Source organism: Sciurus carolinensis, chromosome 18 (genome assembly GCF_902686445.1).
Source record: "Sciurus carolinensis chromosome 18, mSciCar1.2, whole genome shotgun sequence".
Taxonomy (NCBI): domain Eukaryota; kingdom Metazoa; phylum Chordata; class Mammalia; order Rodentia; family Sciuridae; genus Sciurus; species Sciurus carolinensis.
In genome coordinates, this window is record NC_062230.1 from 40,115,383 (window position 1) to 40,133,466 (window position 18,084).

Below are 18,084 nucleotides of genomic sequence, written 5' to 3' on the forward strand. Positions count from 1 at the left end.
CCCTGACCTCTGCTCCAGTCATGCCCGTCTACTGACTGCACTTGTTGAGTGCCTGTGGGGTGTGGGCTCTGCCTGGTGCTGGGCATGGCTTGAACAAACATGCCGGGCGAGCAGCCCCAGATTTGTATCCACCCCTCACCAGAAAGGCAGGCGACAGGGGAAGGAGAGGTCAGTTTCCAAGCTCCCGGTGCCTGAACCTCTGCCCTCTGGCTCCTAGTCAAAGGCCTCCTGAAAGTCCCAGTCCTCAGCAGGTGAGTGGCTTGAGAAAAAGCTATGCTGGTTGGGGGAGGGACAGAATCAAAGCCAGGAGTGGGGAAGGTAGCCAGTGCTAGGGAAATGGGATGCAGGGTCACCAGAGAATAAATGTGGGAATCAAGTCCTGCGTGGTGACTGCTTAGATTAGGTGGGTGCTGCAGGGTGTGGTGGGACCCTCTCAGGAGGGCTCTGAGGAGAACCAGTCAGTCTGGAACATATCCCGTTTTAAGATAGACCAGAAGAAGAACTTCCTAGGATCATTCATGTGCTAGCATGCTCCCCAGACGGTGCTGTGCCAACAACCCGCCCATGGAGCTGCTGGCCAAGGCTTGCCCTAACAAGCAGGTGCAGCCTGGCATCTGGAACCTGAGTTGGGGGTCCAATCAGTGGTCCTCAGCCCATTGGTCCAGTATGGTCCCCTTTGCCAGGGCTGCCCAAGGGTAAGTTCTGGATACATCTGTGGACCATGGAGGCCTCTATCCCATAGAAGCTACCTGGGCTGCTGGGACCTGTCCAGATGCTCATCAATGAGCAGAACCCAGGACAAGGGCCTCTTCAAATGGACTGGAGGCTGGGTGTCTGGTGGTGAGGGTGGAGATGGCGGCTGGCACCAACCCTATGGCTAGGAAGGTTGGAACAGAGGCCGGAGCCAGCTGTGAGTAAGGGTGCATCGCAGACCACTAGACCTTTGGGAAACCCCTTCCGTGCACCAGACTGCCTGCCTGGCCTTATTCCCCCTTTGCAGGTGGACTCCAGGGCTATCCATGCACTTCTTTGGCCCACTTGGCCCAGCGGCGAAACTCCAGCTCCCGGAGCCCAGAGGTCAACTCGCGCACCTGCCGCCTCTGTCCCGGAGCGGCCACGATGGGTCTTTCGAAGAATGGGTCCTGAGCCACTGAGAAACCCTGTTACTACTTTGTGTCCCTCCCCTGCGCGGCATCCTCCCCACCCCCAGTGCAGCAGCGAAGACCCGAGCCGAACGCGCTGGAGCCCGGACCTCCAAGCAGGCGCGTCGGGTCGCCGGGCGCTCGGAGTCGCGCGGGTATCCACCCGTGTCTTTGTGTCCCAGGCGTGGCCCGGGCCGGGGGAAGAGGAGGGGCGTCCCGGCCCCGCCCCAGGTCCCGCCCTGTGTCCGCGCCCGGGCTGTCCGGCGTCTAGGCTCAGAGCCGAAGCCGGGCGTCCGCCGGCTCTGTGCGGCGCGGGCCGCGATGCGCGCCCGCCTGCGACCCCCGCTCTCGGGCCTGGGTGTGGCGCGGCCTCATGGCAGGTAGCGGCGGCCTGGGCGGCGGGGCCGGGGACCGCCAGGGCACCGGGCCGGGGCAGGGGCCCCCACTGAGGGCGCCCCGCGCGCCGCTTGCGCTGGTGGCTTTGGTGCTCGGCACCTACTGCCTCTGCGCCCTCCTGCGCCACTGCCCGCCGACCTCCCGCGCCCCGGCACCCGCCCCGGCGCGCACAGAGTTGCCCCGAGCTGCCCGCCGCCCTGGAGTGCCAGGTCTGCCGGTGGCCAGCGGTTCGGGTCGCAGGCGCTTTCCGCAGGCGCTCATAGTGGGCGTGAAGAAGGGCGGCACGCGCGCCCTGCTGGAGTTTCTGCGGCTGCACCCCGACGTCCGCGCGCTCGGCTCCGAACCCCACTTCTTCGACAGGTGCTATGAGCGCGGACTCGCTTGGTATCGGTGAGCTTCCCTATCCGTCTGCCGGTCAGCTTCCATGGGCACTCCAGCTGGTGCCTTGCAGGGAACGCACTGGGAGGAGTCCGGACACTGGGACTAAGACCAGCCTGTTGGGGGCTCCAACTTGACCCCCTGGATGCAGCTCCCAGAGAAAAGGTGGTACCTGGTCAGGGGTCCTGGGAACTTAAGAAACTTCGGGGAAAGCCCAGCACGAGTCTGCGGAGGGACTCAGAGTGATCGCGGGTGTGGGGTGTGATGATTCCACTCAGAAAGTGGTTTCCAGCCAGTGGGAACTTAGAGCTCAGTGGCACTGTCCCCCATCATTACCCTGAGTATGCATGACTGATCTGCTGGCCAGTTACCTTAGGAGGGGCCTCCTAAAAAGTGTCCTGTCTTACCCTAGGAACCTCTTTTGACCTTTGGTCTGGAGAAAGTTAGGTCTGGGCTGTGGGAAGGAGAGCTGTCCTGCAGTACCTGTCCAGGTGGGGGATCAGAATCCAGTCTCCTGCACAGCACTCTGTAGCTGCCCTACCTCCTAATTGGGGTGCGGCAGTGGAATGTGGGGGAGCTCCCGGTCTCAGCTGAAGCAGACTGCTGAGCTTGGCACTGGAGGCTGGAGCCAGGCCCTGCCCTCTGCCTCCTGCAGTTGTGCCTGTGATAAAGAGGCTCCCTGTCCCTTCCCATAGGATAATAAGGATTCAAGGAGGGCACTTGCCTCTTCCCCAAATGTAGGCCTAGCCAAGATCACCTGGAGGATTAGTGGGGGATGACAGCACCCAGACTCTTGACCCAAATGTGCACACCAGTTTCCCTGTTCCTAGATCCTCCCCTCCAGCCTGCATTAGCTGTTTGCCTTTTGCATTAAGATGACTGGTAGGTTGGAGGGAGAACAGGGGAGCTGACTCCTGAGCTACGAAGGGGTCGTGCTGGCCTGGTGCAAGGGAAACTGGGCACAGTGAGGGCATCCTCCAAGGTCAGGATCCAGGGAAGCACCCCTGGCCCAATCCTGGTGTGGGGAGGAGAGGAAGAGCAGAAAGGGGACAGGGACCAGTGTCAAGGAAGCACCTTTTAACAAAGTACAACCTTTGGAGCCCACCACTGTCCCCATGAGCTTTGACAAGGAGTTGAGGGGGTCTGCGCAGGTGAAGGGACGGAGGGAAGCTAGGACAGTGAGATTGGGGGGGCATGGTGCCAAAAGGTACGCAAGGTGCCTGGACCCCGAGGCCCACCCGGGCCTGCCCCGGGCACTTGCTCTGCTTTGGGGAGGGTGTGGGGTCTGAGAGGCAGCAGGGATCAACTCCAGAGTGGGGGTCCCCTGGGGGAACCTTGGGGAGGCTGACATACCCAGGACAGGAGTCTCCTGGTGAGAGGAGACATTTTACTTCCTGATTTTTCAGACACCTCCAGTGGAGGGTTGCAGAGGGTGGCTGTAGAGGGCTGAGGTCCTGTGGCCACAGTCCCTTTAATACAGGGCTGTCCCTTGGGGCTGGTCAGCACCGACCCCTGTGAGTCAGAGTGTGCTGCCTGAGCTTCTGGAAGGTGTGTCCTAGTGTGTCAGACATGGCCATGTACTGATGTGGGCAGACATGGTGCTGGGACCTCTGTGGCTGTCTGCTCTTTCGGCCATCATGAATATGCCCCGATCTGAACATGCCCACCCCTGCCTCAGTGATCCTAGTTCCTGCAGGGCTCCGTACCAGATGTGGGTTGGGGAAGGCAGAAGAGGAGCTGCCAGTTCCCCCAGCCAGGTTTCTGGGACCCTGCTCCATTGGGAACTGCTCTGCACTTCCCCCCAGCAGGGACCCTGACCATCCCCTGGCCTTGGCAGATAGGTCCTGAGTTGCCCATGGCTACACCTTTCTCCCTCCCTGGACCTCCATTAGCTCATCTTCTGGGTGCTTGAGCACCATGTCGCTGGAGAGCCCCAAACTCAAACAGGATCTGCTACATATTCGCTCATCATTGAGCACCTGTTATTTGCCAGGTGCTGGGGTCACACCAATCCCCCAGGGACTGTCTATCTGGGGGCAGGTAGGAGCCGTATTTGACCATAATACTCTGGAAAAGCAAGAGGAGGTGACAGGGGTTCTGGGGGAGAACCTCCGTAGTTCCCGGGATGCAATGAATGCGGGTGTGGGGGGGCGTCTGAGTCTGTAGGGAGACAAGTCCTCCCTGTCCTGTGGCTGAGGGCACAATCCTGGCATCAGGATCTGGGAGTGCTGGTTTCTGCTGGGTCCCCTACTCTGCTAGATCGCCAGGCGAGGTGTGGGACAGGAGGTGGGGGCGCTGAGATGGGAAGAGGGACAGTGACCCAGGACTGGGTGGAAGCCACAGGGAAATGCAGACCAGATGAGGGGGGCTCGCAGGGGGAGGGTCCTCTGAACGGCCCGTTAGAGGTTGGCCATGTAGGTCAGCGCTTTGAGCTGCTCATCTTCCCCCGCCCAAAGTGTTCATCCCCGCTCTCCATGAGGCCCAGGAGGCACTGATCCCAAAGATCTCAGACCTCAGAGCTGGCTTGTGGCAGGAGTGAGTCCAGGAAGTCCTTGTCCCCAGTCCTCCTGCTCCCTTCATTGGCAGGGGGTCTGGAGGTACTGCCCCCTCGGAAGTTCTCTCCTGGGGAGAGAAAGCATTTGGGGGGGGCTGGTGTGCAGGCTTCCAGCAGGAGAAGGGGTTGGGATGTTCAGAGCCAGGTGTCTAGTCTGGGAAGGAAAAGGTCTGGGCCCCTGAGGTCACTTGGTGGGGAGTGGGGTGTGGTCAGGGCACATCAAGGATGGGAGGGGATGAGCTGGGGATGGGGCTTCAAGCGGTGTCCACCCTTCCTGGCTGTAGGTCTCAGCAGTGAGCTGAGTGAGGGGACACTCCCCTTCTTATGACTTCCCTCCCAGGGAAGGGGGCCCTGGCTGGCAGGCTGCAGCCCGGGTCTCTTCGAGCTTTCCTTAGGGAAGTCTGGGTGCTATCCCCACGAGGATCCCCAGACGTACGAGGTAGGTGGTGAGAGTCAAGGGTTTGGGGAAGAGAAGCCATGCAGACGCCCCTTCCAGGAGGGCTCCCAGCAGGACATCTTCAGCATGTCCTGCTTCCTCTCTGGCCTCAGTGAGCTGCCTATCAACTGGGAGGGGGCAGGGGAGCATGGTTCTGACTCACAAGCCTGGTGAGGTCTCTCAGCCAGCTCCACCCTGTACTGCCCACCAGCTGTGCCTTGGCTGTGGCTGGTGCTGGGGAGCCTGGCACTCTGGGTCTCACTCTTGCCTTTTGGGCACAGGTACACAACCTCCTGTCCCCCCACAGGCAACTGCAGCGTGGGGCTGTGTGCACCTCTCAGGCCTGAGGCACTTCCCTGGAAGTCTGAACAGGAGAGAGGACACAGGTCTGGGGGTCAGTTAGGCTGGCTGAGACCTGGACTTGGTCCTGTGTGTCCCCCTCCTGGCCAGGCCAGCCTGGGGACTCTTGGTGGGAGCAGGGCTGGGCAGGGCCGGGCAGGGTTGGGCAGAGATGTCCCCTTCCTAGCACAGGCTCTTTGTTGACCTAGTTCCCAGCCCCCTCGGAGGTGTTTGCTCAGCTGACCTGCCTGCCCGACCTCACCCTGCACTACCTGGCTGGCAGGTGCACCCTCAGGATACCACTAGGGGTGCCTGGGCCTGCCGAGGCAGTGGGCTTAGAATGGGCTCCCCCAGGTTTGAAGAGGTAAGGGGGCCGTGGTCAGCTGACTCCCTCTGAACCTTGAGACTGAGTCAGTGCCCTCCTCCCGCCAGAATGAGGGGAATCTCAGAAGTGCCGTGTTCTTGGCCCGGCACCCTGGGACCCTGCAAGGCCTGGAAAACCCAGAGGTCATAGCCAAGTCACTGTTTTCTCAGATGTGCGGTTTCTACTGGTGGCTCTTTGGTGTTCTGGGTTGGGCCCAGGTGGGGACTGAAGTAGAGAGAGGGTGTAATTAAACTACGGGCTGAGGGCAGAGGCCCCCCTGCCAGCGAGTCCTGTCAATAATAATAATTGATGACCTAATTCAGGGATGCTGTCAGCCCCTGAATGAGATGGTGACCTCAAGCGATTGCAGCACAGAGGCCTTGGGGCCACACGGTCAGGCTGGCCAGCTCAGGGGTACTTGGTCTGGGGTCAGAGTGATGTCAAGGTTGGGGCCCAGCAGCTCTGGGGAGGACGGGTCTAATGGGCAGGGTTGCAGGACTTGAAGGAACAGGCGTGTGGGGGGTGCTCCTAGAGCTTTCCCAGGATGCTAAAGGGCCGATGAGGAGCTCCCTGGCCGCCCTGTTCCCAGTGACCATCGTCCTGTTTTCCCTGGGCCCCTCACAGCCCACCTCCCATTCTAGCTCTTCAGGAACTGAGCCTGAGTGGGAGGGAGGGGCTCACCTCAGGCACCCGAGGCGTCCCTAGAGCAAGAGGGCTCAGTCCCAGGTCTAAGCCCAGGGGACGTGGCAGCAGAGCAGAGTGCTCGTCCATGACCAGCACCCATTCAGGCCCTTCCTCCTCCCATCGTCCCCAGGAGCTTGATGCCACGCACCCTGGACGGCCAGATCACCATGGAGAAGACCCCCAGCTACTTCGTGACGCGGGAGGCCCCCCGCCGAATCCACAGCATGTCCCCAGACACGAAGCTGATCGTGGTGGTGCGGAACCCAGTGACCCGGGCCATCTCCGACTATGCCCAGATGCTGTCCAAGACCCCTGGCCTGCCCAGCTTCCGTGCCTTGGCCTTCCGTCACGGCCTGGGCCCTGTGGACACGGCCTGGAGTGCTGTTCGCATCGGCCTCTACGCCCAGCACTTGGACAACTGGCTGCCCTACTTCCCCCTGTCCCACTTTCTGTTTGTCAGTGGTGAGCGCCTGGTCAGCGATCCAGCGGGAGAGGTCGGGCGCGTGCAGGACTTCCTGGGCCTCAAACGGGTTGTCACTGACAAGCACTTCTACTTCAATGCCACCAAGGGCTTCCCCTGCCTCAAGAAGGCCCCAGGGAGCAGCCGCCCCCGCTGCCTGGGCAAATCCAAGGGCAGGCCCCACCCCGTCGTGCCCCCCGCTGTGGTCCAGCGCCTGCAGGACTTCTACCGGCCCTTCAACCGCAAGTTCTACCAGATGACTGGCCAGGACTTTGGCTGGGACTGAGCAAGCCGCAGGCAGACACGTCCTGGACACTCGGTAGCCGTACTTTACGTCTGGCCAGAGCAGGCTGCCTACTCATGCTGGGTAGAGAATATTTAAGGAATAAAGTCTGGGTGGGTGTCTTTCCACTTGGCCTCGGATGGGAAGTGCTCACACCAGGTGACTCTACAGGTGCTGACGGAGCTTCAGGTGCCATCCTAAACCCATTCCTGACGCCTTCTTGGAGGTGGCAAGCACTTGGTCACATGTCACAGATTAATTTATGAGGCTCAGAGAGGGTTAGGGCCTGCCTAGTGACACATAGCTTAACTCTGGTGACTCGGGAGGTTCCAGTCGGGCTCTCTTCTTGAACTTGGGAGGATGAGCAGGGTTGGCTCCAATCTGGGATGAGGATATTGAGACCCTGGGTTGCCCCTCTGTGGTGGGCACGACTGAAGTCGGGTCTGGCCAACTGTGCCTACTGCCCCCATGACCTCAGCTGATCCTGCACCCATTTCCGGGGTTGCTCCCTCCTGGCAGCCTCCTGGAACTGCCAGGCAGTGAGCTGCAGATGGCTTTCAGTCAAGCCCGTAGAGTGGAGTCCGACCCACAAGACCCTGCCCACTGCCCCAGGCCCTCACTGCCCCAGCCAGATCTGCTGCCTTTATCCTGTGCCTTCCCCCAGGACAGGACAGGAACCAGTGCCCATCTGCAGCCCAGCTGCCCACTCCTAACGAGTGAAGCCTCTGCAGACTTCTGCAGGCTGGGGTGCTCCTCCACCCCTCTCCGGGGGAATACGAGGCCCCCTCAGTAATGACTCTCACCTGCTCCTGGCTTTGCTGGCCACCATGTGCCTACCAGCTGCTCTAATAATGACCCTGGCACTGCTGGGCCCAGCCCCGCATGCCCGTGCTGTCCTGACCTGCAACAGGGCCTGGCTGTGTTCTTGGCACACCAGGCTGCCTCTTGGATTTCATGGCTTGTCCTTGCTCCGGATGTGGCCTTTCTACTTCTCGGTTCCTTGGGCTACTCTGTCCTGGGTCTCAGGGACACAAGCAGCGAGGGATAGTTCAAGGGACTGGATTGGGGGCAATATCACCGTGAGCCAGTGGCCCCACCAGTCACCACGTCCTCTGTCTTTGTCACATGATCCCGTCATGTTGTGGACACAGGGTCAGTTAATGTTGGTGTTCCAAGAGGCTTACTGGGCCAGAGGAGGTCGATGGGGACATGGGTCTCTGGCTGTCAGAGCCCTGCCCGCTGCTCCTACTACTCTGTGGGCCCAGTGGAGCTGGGCTGAGGGGCTGGACCTGTCTCAGGTCCCTCCTTCCCCTGCAGGTCGGGGGACGGTTACAGGCTCCCCTCCTGGCTCCCACTGAGCAAGTGCAGTTCCAGTGTGGTGGGCAGATGTGGGCCCAGATGTGAGGAGATGAGCACCTAGCCTTCCCCAGACTCAAGACTGTAACCAGGTGAGGAAGGGACAGAGATCCACTCCAGGACCCAGCTGGGCAGTGAGTGCTAGGCTTGGTGGTGTGTTCCCATCCTCCGAGCTGGGTGGAAGGGAAGGCAGGACAGCCCCAGCCAGTTCCAGCCGGGTCCATGCACATGCACATCCCCTCTTCTCTCTGGACGCTGAGCTTGCTCTGTCTGGGAGCCTCAGGCCCCCACCATCTCCTGGCCCCTCTTTTGTCCTCCTACAATGAGCTCTCTGAATGGCAGCTAGAGGAGTGTCTTCAGATTCCATTATTTCAAAATGCTCCAATCCCAGCCCTACCCCCACTGCTTCTCGGATGAAGACCAGATGCCTGCCTGCAGCTGTGAAGGCCCTCTGGGCTCTCCCCACATCTGCCTGCTCCCTCAGCCCTTAGGGGCCTGCCATGATGGCCCTGGCTGGTTCCTCACGCCTGCTCTGCTCCTTCCAACCTCAGGGACCTGGCACATGCTGCTCCTCTGTCTGAAGCGCCTGTCCCCACAGCCAGTGTGGATGGAGGTGGAGGGCCCAGCTCCTGCGTGGGCTGCTTTCCTCTCCCACCTGCGTTTAGAACAGCTTTTGTGAGCTCATCCAGGTGACCCACTTTCCTTTAGGGCTCAGAGTTGTGGGGCACTGGTTTACCTGGCTTTGGGGCCTGGGCCCAGGGCTCAGGGACAGATTCTGGAAGCAGAGGGACAAGGGGTGGGCAGGCATGCCTGCTTGTCCCGTCCATGGGAGCTCAGCCTGCGGGTGGATGCCCAGTGCAAGGTGTCCAGCTGTGCTTCAGAACACACTGTGTGCAGATGTGGTGGGTCCTGCAGGCTGTATGGCGTGTGTGGGGGGGTAACTCCTTGGGGGAGTCATCAGCCTTTAATTAAAGTAAATTGTTTCCCCAGCTGCTCCATGGTTTTCCATGTTGGAATGTTCCAGAATGGGTGAGAAGTGCTGATTCAATTACTTTCTTCCTGTCCTGACCAGGAGAAGGGGTGTGGGATGGGAATGAGCAGGGGTGGGGGTCCTCACATCCCTGGGTTCAGAAAGGGGCTTGGAGAAGCCTGGGGAGGGGGCCTCATTCAGCCCCAGCCTCCTGGGGCCCTGGGGAGGTGGGTGGCGCTGGTGAGGGTGGTGTCACAGCTGTGGGCCTTGAGCGTGGCAGATACTGAAGCCTGAGCAGGCCCTGGCCTGTTAAGTTGGAAGCAGGGAGGGGCAGGATCATCCTCCTCCCTGGGAGTCTGCATTAGTAATCGGGAAGCCCCCTCTAGGAGAGGAGACCCAGAAAGTGCTGGCCGTTTGTCCTCCTACTCCCTGTTGGCACCCCTGTGAAGGCACTCATCAGGCTGTCCATCCCGAGGGGATGGTGTTGCTGTGCCCGACCTCAGGGATGGGTCAAGGAGGACCTGGGATCAGAGCCCACCTGGGGCTGCGCCTGCTGACCCCTGTTCCTCCAGGGAGACCTGCCTAAGGCCACTGGTTCTGGGTGGCCCCTGTGATCAGGGCTGAGCTGGCCTCCTGCGGTAGAGCCGATGGGGCTGGGGGCCGGGGTGAGGAGTCTCTGGCTCGTTCCCCTCGGGACTCCCTGGGGACTGTGCAGAGCAGGACTGGGGAGGGAGAGGAGGGTCTGCTCTGGGCAGCACCTGTGTGTCCCTTATCCAGGATGAGGGGTGCTTGGGAAAGGCCTGATCCTTCTGGTCCTTGTGGCTGGTCTCCACATGGCCCAAGGTAGACAGTTCAGGGTCTTCTCACTCCAGCCTCATGCAGTGGCCATTCTCAGGCTGCAGGAGGGGACCACGTCGTGGGTGAGGGAAGGACTGAATGACTTCGGAGGAGCTGGATCCCCTCGTCTCCCCTGCCCCATGCCTCTCCTGGCTCCCCAGGCCTGAGCTCCTTTCTGTTTGCGGGCCTGCCCTGCACTCCCCGTCCCCTCTGAGGAGCTGCTGAGCAGCGGTTTCCAAGGGGTCCCTCTGCAGTGACTTTGCCAGGGCAGGGATGGCTGAAGGCCAGATGCTTTAGCTGGGCGGTGCCGTGTTTTAGTGCTGGGCCGCCCATGCCCTCTGTTCCCGTGGAATACTGTGCAGCGGAGTCTGGGAAGTGCTGCCCTCATGAACCTGGTGGCTCCCTCCTGCTGGACTCTTCCATTCCAGAAGGTTCCTTTTGAATTGGCAAGGGCTAACTCTTGAGGCCAGATGGTGGGGACTGAGGGGTGAGGATGGTTCCTCGTGAATTCCTTTCATCCACCTTGTCCTAGGGACAGCTTCGGGCAGTCAGGACTCATGGGCAGGAGTCCTGCAGGAAACCCCTTGCTCCTGTGGCCCAGAGTCCCTCTGAGCTTCCCTCAGGCTTTCTGGTTCTGAACTGGCTCTTTTTCTCTATTTCCAGTGTGTTGGTCCCATGCTTCCAATCAGTGCCTGAGCCCCCTTGTCTGTCTGGGCCGTCACCGTCTGGGGTCCGGGTTCTAAATGTCAGGTGACATGCTGAGGGCTCTGGAGAGATGGGAGGAGGGGCAGGGATGGCATCTGGGTGGGCCCAACAGGTTCATCCATTCTCTCAGCCCACAGGTACTGAGGACTCCACAGTGGACAGGGCAGTGCCTGACTACCTGGAGTCACCAAGAGGCCAGGGAGACCAAGTGAGCCCTGAGTACAAAGTGTGACAGGCACCAGGAAGTAGGGGCAAGAGAGGAGGGGAGCTGCCCCAGAGAGTAGGCAACCGGGAGGGCATTAGTGTGCCAGGGCAGAGGCAGTAGTCGCCTCAAGCAGGGGACACACAGGCACTGGTAGGTGACGGAGGGCAAATCCCAACTCTGAGGGCTAGGGTGTGGCTCAGCGTCAGATGCTTTTCTCTCATGTGCAGGGCCCTGTGTTCAATCTCCAATTCTGAGGGGGGAAAAAAGAAAGAGAAAAGCAAATTCCTGGCTATGAGACAGGTTTGCACATACAACCCAAAGTCTTGGAGGTAGGGATTTGGATGGATACTCACACACCCACACCCATGGCAGCTGTGTTCACAATAGCCAAGAGGTGGAAACAACCCAAGTGCACATCAGCCGATGAGCAGGAAAACCAAATGTGATGTGTGCCTGCAGTCACAAAACAAGTAATGATCATTTTTTTCCATGTAAGAACTCGAACCTAGGGCCTTGTGCATGCTGGGCAAGTGCTGCAACCCCCAGTCGCAGAATAATGTTCTGACACCTGCTACTACGTGGATCAACCTCAGAAACATCATGCTAAGTGAAAGTGGCCAGCCAGGGAAGTTATAAACAAGGTGTTTGTATGAAATGTGCAGAATAGGCAAATCCATAAAGACCAAAGCAGATTGGTGGTTGCCAGTGCTGGAGGTAGGAGGGACAGGGAGTGGCTGCTTAGTGGTTGTGGAGTTCCTTTCAAAATGATGAGAACATTCTGGAAGTGGATTGAGGCGTTGGTCGAACAACTTTAGGAATGCACTAAATGCCACTGAATTGTTCACATTAAAACGGTTGATTTTGTGTGAATTTCACCTTATTAAAAAAAAAAAAAAAAAGGTTAGCCACAGACACCTAGGCAGGGCAGGTGTTGGGAGGGAAGGTCCTGGGAGAGCTCTGTTAGTTCTGTTAGGACACGCAAGCTTCATGAGGAAGCACCCAGCTGTGTGGGACAGACACCACAGAAGCGGGGATCCAGGGCACAGCCCGCGGGCGGCTGCAGGGACACAGCCGGCCGTGGGCTGTGCGAGGGAGCAGGAGGTCCTGCCAGCCCCAAGTGTGCTCCCAGCTTCCTTCTGACCCCTCAGGTCGCTCCTTCCCCAGCCATTTCTTCCGCACCTGCTCCATCTGTCCTCAGTGCAGAGCTTGGGGACTCTGTGTGTGGCTCTCCTCCAGGATGCCATCACAAATCCTGGTTGCTTTGTGACGGTGCCCAGCTCCATCTCTTCGTCAGCAGGAACCTGCCAGCTCTGCACTGCAGCTTGGGAATGGTGTCCATGCACCATCTGGAGTGGACACGCCTTGCTGCTCCCCGTGTCTCGGGGCCACTGTCCTTTGCTGTCTGGGGTTGTAGCCACAGTTTTGTGTATTTTGTCTTGTTCTTTGCTTGTTTTAGGCAGAAGGGTCAATCCAGTTCTTGTCACTCCATCTTGGCCCAAAGAAGACCTTTATGTCAGAGGGAAATAAATGTTAAAAAAAAAAAAAAAAGGGGGAAAGAAATGGAGTGGGTCCCATTTCCTCCTCTGGCTCTCAACAGGGAATGGGACTGATGCACCTCTGTCCCCTCCTGAGCATCACCCCTGTGGACAGAGTTGGTCAGCATCCAAAAGGGCTTTCTTGGGCAAGTCTAGCCACTCTGGCCCAGAGGGAGTGAGAGGGTCAGGGTGTGCACCAGAGAGCTGCTGTCCCCTGGCATCCAGCACTGTCCCCCTTCTTGTCCCCATCCCTAATGGCAGGGAGTACATAAAGGGATCCTTGTTATGAAGGAGGAGGCTCGAAGTGGGAGGTGGCCTACCATCACAGCTCCCACCGGAGGTGGCTCAGGGGCCCCAGGGACCTTATAGGATGTCCCTGGATGGAGGTTCTGAGCAAGATGCCTCCAGCAGACCAGCCTTCAGGTGGAGGGAGGACAGGCAAGGCCTCAAGTTCTCGGAAGAGGTTCTTGAGGTTTCTAGTGCAGGAAGTGGGGATGCAGGATCCATGCTGGGTGGCAGAGTGGCCCAGGAGCAGGGGCGTCCATCTGGGCCCTGCTGGGCTGCTGGTCTACGTGCACAACTGTCTGTATGCTTGGAACCACTGGTACGCTAGGACATGGAGAAAGCTTTCTATTCCCTGACTTAGATTTCTCTCTAGAAACTGCCTAAAGATTGTTCTTCCTTCCAACTCCTGTGAGGACCTGTACAGACGCTGGGCCTGCGATTAGGAAACAAGTCAGAGAGTCAGTCTGCAAACCAGTCGCCTCAGAATGTACCCTCAGAATTCTTTCTTTACGGAGCTTGCTGAGTAGTGATCCAGAGAGGGCAACGGAGATTGTATTATATTCCCTGAGAGGAGGGGCACAGGAGAGGCACAGGGGTCAGCAGGGGCCAAAGGAGCAGGGGAAACTGAGGCCTAGGCTCTTGGAGCCTAGGTCTCCAGGAAGGTGGAGCCCAGGTGTGGCCAGCATGAATAATGCTGGCGGCCTTTGGTGTGGCTGGCATCCCTGGTTGGCCTTGGGTGGTTCAGGGTGGGGTCAGGAGCTTGTTGAGAGTCGGGAAAGGAGCAGGGTAAGGAGCAGGTAGGACACGGGGCTCTGGGTGACAGGGCAGATGAACAGGTAGCTGTTAGTTTGACCTGTGATTAATGGATGTCAGATAAGGAAATACACAACCCGAGAGAACACAGAACACCAACCCATATCCAAGGCTGTGCCAGGAGCCATTTCCCGTGGAGCTACGGACCCCTTAGTCATGGAACACAGCCCCATCCTGGGGACCTGTCTCACCCTGGTTCATTCTGGGTCATAGGCTGCTGCTGCCTTGGGCTGGGCTGGAACAGCAATGAGTCTCACGGTGACCCACCTCAGAGACTCTCTGGATTCCTCCCCAGACAGGACAGTGAGTCCAGGGAGACGTGGGACAACCTGGGAACATAGTCCCTGCTGGCCTTGAGTGATTGAGGATGGGCAGGCTAGGCAGGGCCCTTGAGGGCTCCTGGAGGCCAGCTGGCTCCCTCTGGCAAGGAGGCCAAGTGCTGCATCTCCAGATGGGCTGTGGACAGGGTCTGACAGAGAACCCAGCTGAAGCCCTGGCTCTCAGGGACACATGGTACGGCAGCCACCAGGGAGGCTAGATGGATCGGAACCCACCGAGACCACAGAGACCCTTTGACGGGGCCTGTGTAAGCCATCCCCAGCAACGGGCACTGCTGAGGCGTCTGGACATGAGGCGAGGATGCCTCTCCAGCTCAAAGCCAAGCTTCCGGCTTTGAGGCCGAGAATTCCTTTCATACTGCTTAATCTGACCCATATTGTGTGTGCTTTTTGCTGGAAGAGCCATACGAAAACAGTCAGTCAACCAAAACAGTTAATGCAAAACTGTTGCCAGAAGGATTTCATACGCGAGCCTTCTGATTAAGGGGAAAACGAGATCTCCAGTCGGGCAATCGAGAACAATCCGAGATCTTGTTCTCACTGTCTCTCAGCTCCCACCGCTCCTGGCTGGGCCCCCTCGCAGGGGGGAGAGTGGCCCAACTCCACAGCCTCCCACGGTCAGATCCTATCATCTCTCTTCCGTCTTCCACCAGGGAGGACGGGATATCTGATGGGAAGCCGATCTGGAGACAAAACGCTCTGACCGCCGGAGGGAAAGTTGTCTCCCACAGAGGATCTCAGTGGCCGAGCGGCGGGGGGGGACTCCTGCCAAACATGCCAGGGTTGGGGGAGAAGCGTCTGGAGACTGTCTGGCCCCTCGTTTCACTGTCTGGACTCTGATTGGGGGTGGGGGCAAGGGTGGTGCAGGGGCCCTGTGTTTCATTGCTGTCCAGTCCTACTGGGGGCAGCGAGGGGAGGAAAGAGGGCAGCAGGCTAGGCATGGGGGGAAGTGAAAAACCAAAGTCAGACTCTGGTCCCTAGGGGGTTCACCAGCCCCTTCGTGGTGTGCTCAGACGTCCCGGGAGTTGGAAGAGAGAGCCAGAGGTAGATGCTGCTGATGGTGAGGATGGTGTTCCCTGGCAGCTGCCACGGATCCTCCTGGAGAGGTTTACACGGAAAGTGCTTGAAGTGCTTGCTGTCAGCCTGGCGTAGGGCAGACACTCGCTCAGTGGTATTTCATTTATGTGACTGGGCAGGAACCGTGCTGCCAGGCACACCCAGCTTCTGTGCCACCATGTGGGGGTTCCTGTGGAGCAGAGGAAGCGATGCTCCTCCGCAGAAGTCCTCAGGTGCCCAGGTGTAGGACGGAGCTCCCAGGACCTCCAACCTCTGGTGTGCACATCCTCTAAGACCCCCTGGCCCCAAGGGGAGGGACATATAGATGTGATGGATGTCACTCCTGTGATTCAGCAACTGATCACTTGAATTCTCATAAGGAAAGGTCTCCTGGGTGGGTCTGACTAATGAGGTGGGCTCTTAATAGGAGGTCTTCTCTTGGGGTGATGAAAATGTCCTGGAACCAGAAGAGGTTGTGACCGGCAGCCCAGCCCAGGAAGCCTGCCTGGGTCCTGGCTAGCTGGATTTGTTCGCCTGCCTGCATGAGAAACAGGTGAAAGATGGAAAAAGGTAAAGTGAGCTTTATGCAGTTTGATCAGTTAGATTGCTTCTCTCTGTCAGTCCTCAGAAAGTCACAGGTTACAGAAACAAAAGGCAGGCGGCACACACATGTCGATGTGGTTGTCCTGCAGAGGGACAAAAGGGGACAAAGGCACACTTATGTAGATTTCCTTAGCCTGCCCTGGGCAGGCCAGGCAAGGGAGCCCTCCAGGTTTCACTCAGCAGGAGCCAGTAGCTCTTGACTCTGAGAGAACCCCAGGCTTTTGAGGTGGCAGAAGCTCCCTGCTGTGATTGTAATAAATGCCACTGAGTTATTTGCTAGTGAAAGGTTAACTCTATGTGATATGAACATCACCTGTAAAACAATTTTAGAAAGGGGCTGTAGTGGGCAGAAGCAGAAGGTGGACAGTCCTGCTGGCCTGGCAGGAAGCAAGCACCTGCATGGTGAGGCTCGTGGGAGCCAGTGGCCTGTAAATAGACAGAAACCCAGGCCTATAAACGCACCCACAGCTTGTGCATTTTGCCCACAGCCCATGAGCTTGGGAGGACCCTGGTGGTCAAACAAGCCCCCTGCCCCACTGCCACCTTGGCACAGCCTTGTGATGCCTGAGCAAGGATACCGCTCGGCCCCCCTGGACTCCTGACCTGCAGAACCCTGACAGTCAATGAGTATTGTCTTGAGTGGCTGAATCTGTGGTCATTTCTGATGCAGCATAGGAAGCCAACACCACAGGGCAGGCTAGCCAGGAAGAATGTTCTGGAAGAGAGGGGCAGAGCTCAGACAAGGCTGTGCAGCATTGGGCTTCTGGATGGCGAGGTGTGGAGAAGAACTGGGATGCTCTGGCATGGTGGATCAGTGTCCACCAGTGGATTCTGCCCGACACTCTTCCCCAGGAGACTGGAAGGCTGACACCACTCCGGATGATACCCTGGGTGCAGTCCAGCTTTATTAAATATCATAAACTCAGTAGTAGTTCCTCCAAAACAGACGTTCAGTCCCTGTCCTGTTATAAACAGAAATGCTTTAAGACCAGTGTCTGTGGGTCAAGAGGGAGAACTGGAAGGCGGGGAGACTCTGAAGGTCCTTCAGAGGCCCTGTCCCCATGGCGGAGCCTCTGGGCTGAAACTGATGTGTCCTAGGTGGTGTTCCTTCTGGAGGATCCAGGGGAGGGTCCATTTCCCTGCTCCCTGGGTCGTTGGCAGAATTCAGTTCCTTGTGGTTTTGGAGCCGAGATCCCTGATTCCCTGCAGGCTTTCAGCCGAGGGCTGTCCCAGCTTCTAAAAGCCTCCTTGACTCATAACCACTTCCATTATCTTCAAAGTCAGCAGCAGACAGCTGATCCTTCTCAAGCACAGATGATCTGTCTGTTATCCCAAGCCACTGGGTTTACAGGTGTGCACCACTGTAATCGGGTCACATCTCTATCTGCAGGCAGAAATAAGCCTCATGACTTCACTGAACCCTTCTGTATAATCTAGGGCAATCTCTTAACCTAAAGTCCTTAATCTTAATCATATCTGCAGCGATCTGCAGAGTTCTGAAGAGTACCTACCTGAACACAGACCCCAGGGGGATTAGGACGTGGACATCTTTGGGGGCCACAACTCCACCAACCACAGACATCAAAGCAGCTAGCCCTAGGGAAAAAAAAACAAAATTCTAAATCCAGTTCCTACTGAATGTGTATTGCTTTCACATGGTAAAAATCAAAAGTCTAGCTGTGAATGTAGCCCAGTGGTAGAACTTTGCTTGGAATACACAAGGCCCTGGATTCCATCCCCAGCACCATGAAAAAAAAATTGAACTTCTTTAATTTTTCCTAAGTATTTGTTCTTCTTTAAGAACAAATTTTATTCATTATTTTATTCATTTATTTTTATGTGGTGCTGAGGATCGAACCCAGTGCCTCACACGCGCTAGGCAAGTGCTCTACCACCGAGCCACAACCTCAGCCCCAGTATTGGTTCTTTTTTGATGTTATTATAAATGGAATTTTTCCTTAACTTCATTTTCTGATGGTCATTGAGAGTATAATGAAATATGAGATTTTTGTCTATTTATTTTGTATTTTGCAACCTTGCTGAATATGTCAATTTTTAGTGAATTCCTTAGGATTTTCTTCCTAGGAATTGAACCCAGGGTTGCTCTACCACTGACCTACATTCCCACTGTTTCAAATTTTTTTAAAATTTGAGATAGGGTCTCGATAAGTTACCCAGGCTGGTCTCTAATTTGGGATCCTTCTAACTCAGCCTCTCAAGTAGTTGGGAGGTATGGGCCACCGCACCTGGTTAGGATTTTCACAGTACTGGATATTTAATCCAGGTGCCCTCTACCACTGAACTACACCCCCCGTCCTTCTCCTCTCTCGCTCGCGTTCTCTCTC

General features: G+C 57.6%; 1 protein-coding gene across 2 annotated transcripts; it reads left to right on the forward strand.

Annotated features, from left to right (window-relative positions):
- Window positions 1-156: 156 nt before the first annotated feature.
- On the forward strand, window positions 157-9,375 carry Hs3st6 (heparan sulfate-glucosamine 3-sulfotransferase 6). 2 transcript variants are annotated; one of them, XM_047532744.1, is made up of 3 exons: window positions 157-251; window positions 1,001-1,928; window positions 6,424-9,375. In XM_047532744.1, exons 2-3 carry the CDS (start codon window positions 1,516-1,518, stop codon window positions 7,037-7,039), a joined length of 1,029 nt encoding a protein of 342 aa, XP_047388700.1. In that variant the 5' UTR covers window positions 157-251; window positions 1,001-1,515; the 3' UTR covers window positions 7,040-9,375. The 2 variants fall into 2 exon arrangements, with proteins under 2 accessions (XP_047388700.1, XP_047388701.1); XM_047532745.1 differs by lacking the exon at window positions 157-251 and having other exon boundaries at window positions 943-1,928.
- Window positions 9,376-18,084: the final 8,709 nt, after the last annotated feature.